The sequence below is a fragment of the Tachyglossus aculeatus genome, chromosome 21 (genome assembly GCF_015852505.1).
Source record: "Tachyglossus aculeatus isolate mTacAcu1 chromosome 21, mTacAcu1.pri, whole genome shotgun sequence".
NCBI classification, from domain to species: Eukaryota; Metazoa; Chordata; class Mammalia; order Monotremata; family Tachyglossidae; genus Tachyglossus; species Tachyglossus aculeatus.
The window spans coordinates 8,840,239-8,848,544 of record NC_052086.1 but is presented as its reverse complement, the minus strand read 5'-3'; the positions used below and the strand labels follow the sequence as shown (position 1 = coordinate 8,848,544).

General features: G+C 58.9%; 1 protein-coding gene across 2 annotated transcripts; it reads left to right on the top strand.

The window, feature by feature from the left end:
• The first annotated feature begins 1,631 nt into the window (after positions 1-1,631).
• Positions 1,632-7,348, top strand: DERL3 (derlin 3). 2 transcript variants are annotated; one of them, XM_038763953.1, is made up of 7 exons: positions 1,636-1,775; positions 2,833-2,898; positions 3,200-3,273; positions 4,179-4,272; positions 5,730-5,925; positions 6,885-6,975; positions 7,180-7,348. In XM_038763953.1, exons 1-7 carry the CDS (start codon positions 1,683-1,685, stop codon positions 7,262-7,264), a joined length of 699 nt encoding a protein of 232 aa, XP_038619881.1. In that variant the 5' UTR covers positions 1,636-1,682; the 3' UTR covers positions 7,265-7,348. The 2 variants fall into 2 exon arrangements, with proteins under 2 accessions (XP_038619882.1, XP_038619881.1); XM_038763954.1 differs by lacking the exons at positions 6,885-6,975; positions 7,180-7,348 and adding an exon at positions 6,123-6,272 and having other exon boundaries at positions 1,632-1,775.
• The last annotated feature ends 958 nt before the right edge of the window (positions 7,349-8,306 follow it).

The following is an 8,306-nucleotide window of genomic DNA, read 5'->3' as shown; positions in this document are numbered from 1 at the left end:
AACAAATCGCATCTTTATTATTATTTGTATCCTCCCCAGCGCTTAGAGTGCTTTGCACACAGTAAGTGCTTAACAAATAGAATCTTTATTATTATTTGTATCCTCCCCAGCGCTTACAGTGCTTTGCACACAGTAAGTGCTTAACAAATAGAATCTTTATTATTATTTGTATCCTCCCCAGCGCTTACAGTGCTTTGCACACAGTAAGCACTTAACAAATGGCATCTTTATTATTATTTGTATCCTCCCCAGCGCTTAGAGTGCTTTGCACACAGTAAGCGCTTAACAAATAGCATCTTTATTATTATTTGTATCCTCCCCAGCGCTTAGAAGAGTGCTTTGCACACAGTTGGCGCTTAACAAATAGCATCTTTATTATTATTATTATTTGTAAGCTCCCCAGTGCTTAGAAGAGTGCTTTGCACATAGTAAGGGCTTAATAGCATCTTTTATTATTATTTGTATCCTCCCCAGCACTTAGAAGAGTGCTTTGCACATAGTAAGCACTTAATAGCATCTTTTATCATTTGTATCCTCCCCAGCGCTTAGAAGAGTGCTTTGCACATAGTAAGCACTTAATAGCATCTTTTATCATTTGTATCCTCCCCAGCGCTTAGAAGAGTGCTTTGCACACAGCAAACGCTTAACAAATAGCATCTTTATTATTATTATTTGTAGCCTCCCCAGCGCTTAGAAGAGTGCTTTGCACATAGTAAGGGCTTAATACGCTGCTTAGAGAAGCAGCATGGCTCACTGGAAAGAGCCCGGGCTTTGGAGTCAGAGGTCATGGGTTCGAATCCCGGCTCCACCAATTGTCGGCTGTGCGACTTTGGGCAAGTCACTTAACTTCTCTGTGCCTCAGTTCCCTCAGCTGTAAAATGGGGATGAAGAGTGTGAGCCCCCCGTGGGACAACCTGATCACCTTGTAACCTCCCCAGCGCTTAGAACAGTGCTTTGCACATAGTAAGTGCTTAATAAATGCCATTATTATTATTAATAGCATCTTTTATTATTATTTGTATCCTCCCCAGCGCTTAGAAGAGTGCTTTGCCCATAGTAAGCGCTTAACAAATAGAATCTTTATTATGATTTAACCAACGCCGTCATCATTATGATTAGTATTGTTAGGCCGGCCCTCCCGTCAGGCTGACGCGAGCCTCCGCTGACTGGCCGGATCTCGCGAGACCGGGGTTCGGAGGGGGGGGGGGCGGCGTCCCTCGTGGTCCCCTCCGATTGGCCCCCTCGGCCCGGCCCCTCGGCGCCTCCCGCTCCCCATTGGACACGTGGCCTTCGGCGCCACAACCAAAGCGGCCCCACGCAGGCCCGTCTCGCGCCGCGCCGGGTCCCACGAGCCGCGCCGCCATTGGCCGGCCGCCTCGCGCCTCCGCGCCGCCATTGGCGGCCCGAAGCGCCGCTCCGGCGCCGATTGGTGGATGGTCGGGTCGGGTCACGTGTCGGCGGCCGCGGCGGCCCGTGCCTGTCAGTCAGCGCGCCCCGTCAGTCAGTCAGCCCCGTCGGCCATGGCGCCCCGCTCCCGTCTGTGAGCGGCTCGGCGCGGAGGGGGTCCCCGGGCCGGCCCTGCCGTGCCCTGCCGTGCCCTGCCCTGCCCTGCCCTGCCCTGCCCTGCCCTGCCGTGCCCTGCCGTGCCCTGCCGTGCCCTGGCCGGCGTCCCCGGGCCCACGATGGCGCAGCAGGGCCTGGCGGCCGAGTACCTGCAGGTGCCGGCGGTGACCCGCGCCTACACCACGGCCTGCGTGCTCACCACCGCCGCCGTGGTGAGGGGCGGCCCGGGGGCGGCCAGACCCTGCTTGGCTTGGCTTGGCTTTCTTTCCTCCTTCCCTTCCTCCCTCTCTTCTTTCTCTCCCCTCCCTTCCTTCCCTTCTCCTCTTCCTCTCCTTCTTCCTTCTCCCCTCTCACACTCCTTTCCTTCCTTCCTCTCCCCTCCCTTCCTTTTCTTCCTCCCCTTCTTCCTTCTCGCCCTCCTTTCCTCCTCTTTCCCCTTCTTCTCTTTCCTTCATCCCTTCCTTCTCTCCCTTCCCTTCTTCCTTCTCACCCTTCTGTCCTCCCTCCCTTTCCACCCTTCCTTTTCTTTTCCTCCCCTTCTTCCTTCTCACCCTCCCTCCCTTCTTTTCCTTCCTTCATCCCTCCCTCTCCCTCCATCCCTTCCTCCCTCCCCTTCTTCCTTCTCGCCCTTCTGTCCTCCCTCCCTTTCCACCTTCTTCTTCTTCCTTTCTTTTCCTCCCCTTCTTCCTTCTCACCCTTTCCTTTTACTTCCTCCCTCCCCTCCCTTCCCTCTCTCCTTCCTTCATCCCTTCCTTCTCTCCCTCCCCCTCTTCCTTCTCGCCCTTCTGTCCTCCCTCCCTCCCTTTCCTTTCCACCCTTCCTCCTCTTCTTTTCCTCCCCTTCTTCCTTCTTTTCCTTCCTTCACTCCTCCCTCTCCTCTCTCCTTCTTCCTTCATCCATTCCTCCCTTATTCCCTTCCCTCCCCTTCTTCCATCTCACCCTCCTGTCCTCCCTCCCTCCCTTCCTTCCTTCTTTAATAATAATGATAGCATTTGTTAAGCGCTTACTATTTGTTAAGCGCTTGGGAGGTTACAAGGCGATCAGGTTGTCCCACGGGAGGCTCACAGTTTTAATCCCCATTTTACAGATGAGGGAACTGAGGCCCAGAGAAGTGAAGTGACTTGCCCAGAGTCACACAGCTAACAGTTGGCGGAGTCAGGATATGAGCCCATGACCTCTGACTCCAAAGCCCGTGCTCTTTCCCCTGAGCCACACTCTCTCCCTCCCCTTCTTCCTTCTCTCCCTCCCTTTTCTTCCTTCCTCCTGCAGCAGCTGGAGTTTATCACCCCATTCCAGCTCTACTTCAACCCCGACCTCATCTTCAGGAAGTTTCAGGTGAAGCCCCCCTCCACCGCTGCCCATGCCCAGGATGAGGTGGGAGGGGGGCACAGGAGGCTGCCGGCCATCCTTAGGTGGAGGAGGGGGTCGCTGTCCATCCCTGGGTAGGGGAGAAGCGGTGGGCACTTGGGGGTTGCTGCCCATTTGGAGGGGCTATTTGAGGGGCTTGGGTGTCTCTGTCCAACCCTGTTGTTGGGGGAGGGCCTGGAGCGGGATGCTGTCCAACCGGCGGGGTGGAGGGGGAGCTGCTTGGTGCCACAGCGCCCAGGCCTCCCCTACCCCCCGCTTCTCCGTGCAGGTTTGGAGGCTCATCACCAATTTCCTCTTTTTCGGACCCCTGGGATTCAGTTTCTTCTTCAACATGATCTTTCTGTATCCTCCTGCTCCGCCGGGGTCCTTGGTTCTCCGGGCCCTCGCCCTGCCCCCGGGGCCTGGCGCAGAAGCAGGGCAAGCCGGCCAACGGGGAACCCCGGCTGCCGAATGGAGTCCGGCTTCCTGGCCCAGCAGAGAGGAGCGGGTGTGGGGCCAGGGCAGTGCCCGGCCCAGCCGCCCCGGACACCGGGCTGGACTCCGACGTTGGCCCAGCCCCTCACCAGGCGCTCTCTTCGAAAAGTAGCGTGGCTTTGTGGCAAGAGCCCGGGCTTGGGAGTCAGAGGTCGTGGGTTCTAGTCCCACCTCCGCCACTCGTCTGCTGTGTGACCTTGGGCAAGCCACTTAATTTCTCTGTGCCTCAGTTCCCTCATCTGTAAAACGGGGACTAAAAGTGTGAGCCTCATGTGGGACAACCTGATTACCCTGAATCTACCCCAGTGCTTAGAACAATGCTTGGCACATAGGGAGTGCTTAACAAATACCACAGTTATTATTAGAGTCCTGCCTTGGCTGGTGGTGGGGAGGGGGAGCAGGCGGGATAATAATGATGGTGTCTATTAAGTGCTTACTATGTCCCAAGCCCTGTGGTAGACGCAAGGTCATCAGTTTGGATGCGATCCCTGTCCCAGGCGGGGCTCCCAGTCTTAACCCCCATTTTCCAGATGAGGTAACTGAGGTTCAGAGAAGTGAAGTGGCTTGCCCAAGGTCACACAGCAGACAAGCGGCAGAGCTGGGATCAGAACTCGGGTCCTTCTGGCTCCCAGGCCCGGGCTCTATCTACTAGGCCACGCTTTGGGAGCAGGGTCAGCCGCAGGCAGGGGCCCCCCGCCCCTTCCCGGCCGACGTCCGGGTCCGGCCACGCTGTTGCCGCCGTTGGCTTTTCCCATACGCCTCCCCGCCAACAGGTTCAGATACTGCCGGATGCTGGAGGAGGGCTCTTTCCGCGGAAGGACGGCAGATTTTGTCTTCATGTTCCTCTTTGGGGGCTTCCTCATGACGGTATCCTTTCTGTGGGGGTTCCCCGGGAGGCTCGTCTGGGGCCCCCGGGGTCTCTCTAGAACAATTCCCGGCCGATCCTCCCCGGGAGCTTCCCGACTCCTCCGTTCCAGCTCGGTCGGTCCTCCTGGCCTGTGCCAGAAGTCCTAGCTGCCCTGGCGATGGCGAAGCTTCCAGAATTACCGCCCTGGGATGCCGTGTTTGTTGCGCTGGACGCGCCACGTGCCAAGTGCTGGGCTAAACCCTGGGGTTGATGTCGGATAGCGGGCCACGGGCCCTACCCCACATTAGGCTCGCTGTCGATGAGGAGACTGAGGCCCAGAGAAGCTAACTGACTGGCCCGAGGTCACGCAGCAGGCTAGCAGCGGAGCTGGTATTAGAACCCAGGTCCCCTGACTCCCAGCCCTGGGCTAAAACGCCTGACCGCTTCACTGAATGACCTCTCCCCTCGCAGAGCCAGTAAATGATGTCCACCGTGTTCCTGCCGCCCACGTCGGACACCGAAGAGGCTGAAGTTAGGGGGACCGCTCCCACTTTTGCCACTTTAAAAGTGGTCATGTTTCAGTTCCCCGAAGTGCGGCACTTAAGTCTGCCCCTAGGCCTCTGGAAATCCTTGCAACAGGCAACATGCCCAAAGGACCCCGGACCAGTGGTTTTAATGATATGCCCGGTGGGAGGGTATTTGGCGAGCACTTACTGTGCTCCAAACACTAATAATTATAATAATAATAATGATGATGGTATTTGTTAAGCACTTAACTATGTGCCAAGCACTGGGGCAGATACAAGGTAAGCAGGTTGTGCCACGTGGGGCTCACCGTTTTAATCCCCATTTTACAGATGAGGCCCAAAGAATTGAAGTGACTTGCCCAAGGTCACACAGCAGACAAGTGGCCAGGCCAGGATTAGAACCTATGACCTTCTGACTCCAAGACTCTATCCACTATGCCACGCTGCTTCTAATCACTAATCGCTGGGGCAGTTAATGAGGTCAGATATGATCCCTGCCCCCCCACGGGGCTCCCACTCTAGAGGAGAGGGCGGGCGACTACTGAATCCCCATTTTGCAGGTGAGGAAGCTGAGGCCCAGAGAAGTAAAGGGGCTCACCCAAGGTTCCGCAGCAGGCAGGTGACAGAGCTGGGGTTAGAACCCAGGGCCTCCAACTCCCAGATCTGGGTTCCGTCCACCAGGCCACGCAGCTTCTGGTGCTCTTTCTCCCGCCCCTCGGGACAGCAGTCACTGGTGCCCTCGGTTGCCAGGAGCGGGCTGGCCGGGGACCGGGAGGCCGGGCCCTCCCTCCCTCCCTCCTTCTAGGCCACCTGGCTCTACCCCTCCGTCACAGCGTGGTTAGCCTCTTCTGGTCCTGAAAAGAAAGGCCCCGGGAGCCGGGGGGGATGGGTGAGCGGCTGTTGCGGCGGACCGGGGTCCCCGGGCCTCCCCTTGACTCCGGAGCGTGCAGCTGTTTGGGCTCCTGGCCAGCCTGTTCTTCCTGGGCCAGGCCTTCACCATCATGCTGGTCTACGTCTGGAGCCGGCGCAACCCCTACATCCGCATGAACTTCTTCGGGCTCCTCAACTTCCAGGCCCCCTTCCTGCCCTGGGTCCTCATGGGCTTCTCCTTGTTGCTGGGCAACTCCATCATCATCGACCTGCTGGGTGAGTGAGGGCGGAGGGAGGGGAACCTCGAGGATCCGGGACCTCCCTCGCCCCGAGGGCCCTCTCGCTGCCGTCCCTGGGCCTCGGTTCCAGCCTCTGCTCCCGGCTCCAACTTCTTTCCGGGGTTCACCCCTGTCCCAGAAGTCAGGGGGAGAGGGAAGATGGTCAGACACTCCCTCTCGATCCTCCTTTTCAAGCTGCCGACTCGGGGCGAGCCGGCAACTGCCGTTCTCCAGCTCTAGTCTGTCAAGTCTCCCACAGATGGCAGGACGCGATATCCTGACCCTTCTCCCCCCAGCTTGTGGTCTTCTTAACAAGTACTGTAATTATTATTATTTTAAGCGCTTACCATGGGCCAAGCGCCGTTCTGAGCGCAGGGGTAGATTCAGGTTAGGTTGGACACAGCCCCTGACCCTCATAGGGCCCTCACTCTAAATCCCCTTTTTACAGATGAGCCGACCGAGGCCCAGAGAAGTGATGTGACTTGCCCAGGGTCACACAGCCGGCACGCTACAGAGCCGGAATTAGAACCCATGACCTTCTGATTCCCAGGCCCGTGCTCTCTCCGCTAAGCCGTGCTGTTTCTTTTGCCCCTTGGGGCCCCCCACCCTATCCCAGGGTCTCCCCACCCCTCCGATCTCAGCAGCACCTACCCAGGGCTCGCCCTCTTCCCGGCCCGACCCAGCGGAATCCCCCGGTGGGGTGAGGGGCTCCTGGGGGGCGAGGATGCGGACCTAAAGCTTAGCCCCCAGGGCACTGGGGTAGCGGTAAGGTGGGGGGCTACCACCTCTAGTTTGAGGCAGTTGAGAGACCCTCCCCTGTGGAGGACCCTTGGGGCATCACCGCCCCCGCCCCCCCAGGATGGCCCGCCTTCGGGCCTCTAGCCCGAGTGAGGCGGCCCACCCGCAGGGACCCCTTAGGCCCCGACCGGCCGAGCCCCGGCTCCCATCTCACCGCAGGGATCGCCGTGGGCCACATCTACTATTTCCTCGAAGATGTCTTCCCCAACCAGCCCGGGGGAAAGAAGCTGCTGCTGACGCCAGGATTCCTGTGAGTGGGCGCTCCGGAGACTGGTGGGCGAGCATGTGTGGACACGGGTGGGAGGGGGACACGGCCTGTGGCGGGGGGCTCTTCTGACAGCGCCTGTCTTACCTCCGGGGGTGGACTCTCCAGCCGCTCCCTGTAATCGGGGCCTCGGTGGGGACGGGCCGGGTGCGGTTGGAAGCGGCCCCCCTCTGTTTCTCCCCTCCCCAGGAAACTACTCTTTGACACTCCGGAAGACGACCCCAACTACAATCCCCTCCCCGAGGACGGGCCGGAGCAGCCCCCGCGGCAGTGAGGAGGTGGTCCCCCGCTTCCACCCTCGCCCCCCTCTCCCCTTCCTCTGTGCTGTGGCCCCCCCGAGCACCCGGCCCTTCAAGACCCACCTGCTGCCGGCCCCTCAAGGCCAGCCGGCTCACGGCCGCAGAGGTGGGGCTGGGGGCCCAGGATGGACAGACGGACGGCCAGCTGGCCGCCTCGTGCTCACCTAGGTGTGACCTCAGTGTGAGGAAATTTAGGCCTGCGGGGCCCAAGAGACACAATCACTCTGAATAAAAACGATGGAGAACGAACTTGTGCTGGCTCCTGTCCGGGCTTCCCAAGGCTTGAGCGTGGGGGTGTGCTGGATGAGGTGGGGTCTACCCCTACGCCCTGCTGGAGCTACTGAGGGACGCCGACCCCCTCCTACCTGTCTGGGCCTCAAGGCTGGACTCCGGTGACCCCGGCCTGCCTGTCTGTCGTCCGTTTCACCAGCCCCGGCCGGGCGCGGGATAGGGACGGGGCGTTAGTTTTTGCTGCTGGCTGGATGAGGGCCGTGGGAGGGTGGGAGCGGCTTAGCCCCAAGGGCTTCTGCGAAAAGGTTAATAATAATAATGGCATTTGTTAAGCGCTTACTATTCCATTGAGCAACACTGCTTCTCTTAGGAGGCTTCTCCGCTCCGGGGGGGCAGATGGGCCCACGGGCTGGAACCAAGTTCTGCTTTCGGGCTCGTTGGACCCGAGCTGGCCTCAGTGGAAAGAGCCCGGGCTTTGGAATCAGAGGTCATGGGTTCAAATCCCAGCTCCGCCGACTGTCAACTGTGTGACTTTGGGCAAGACACTTCCCTGGGCCTCAATTACCTCATCTGTAAAATGGGAATTAAAACTGTGAGCCCCCTGTGGGACAACCCGATCACCTTGTAACCTCCCCAGGGCTTAGAAGAGTGCTTTGCGCATAGTAAGTGCTTAACAAGTCCCTTCAGCCTGAGAATGGGGTGGGGGGGGTCCGGCCAGGGAGCCCTTCGGCAGCTTCTTCCACTTGGGCCTCAGCCGTGGGCAGAGGAAGAAACGCAGGTTGAAGA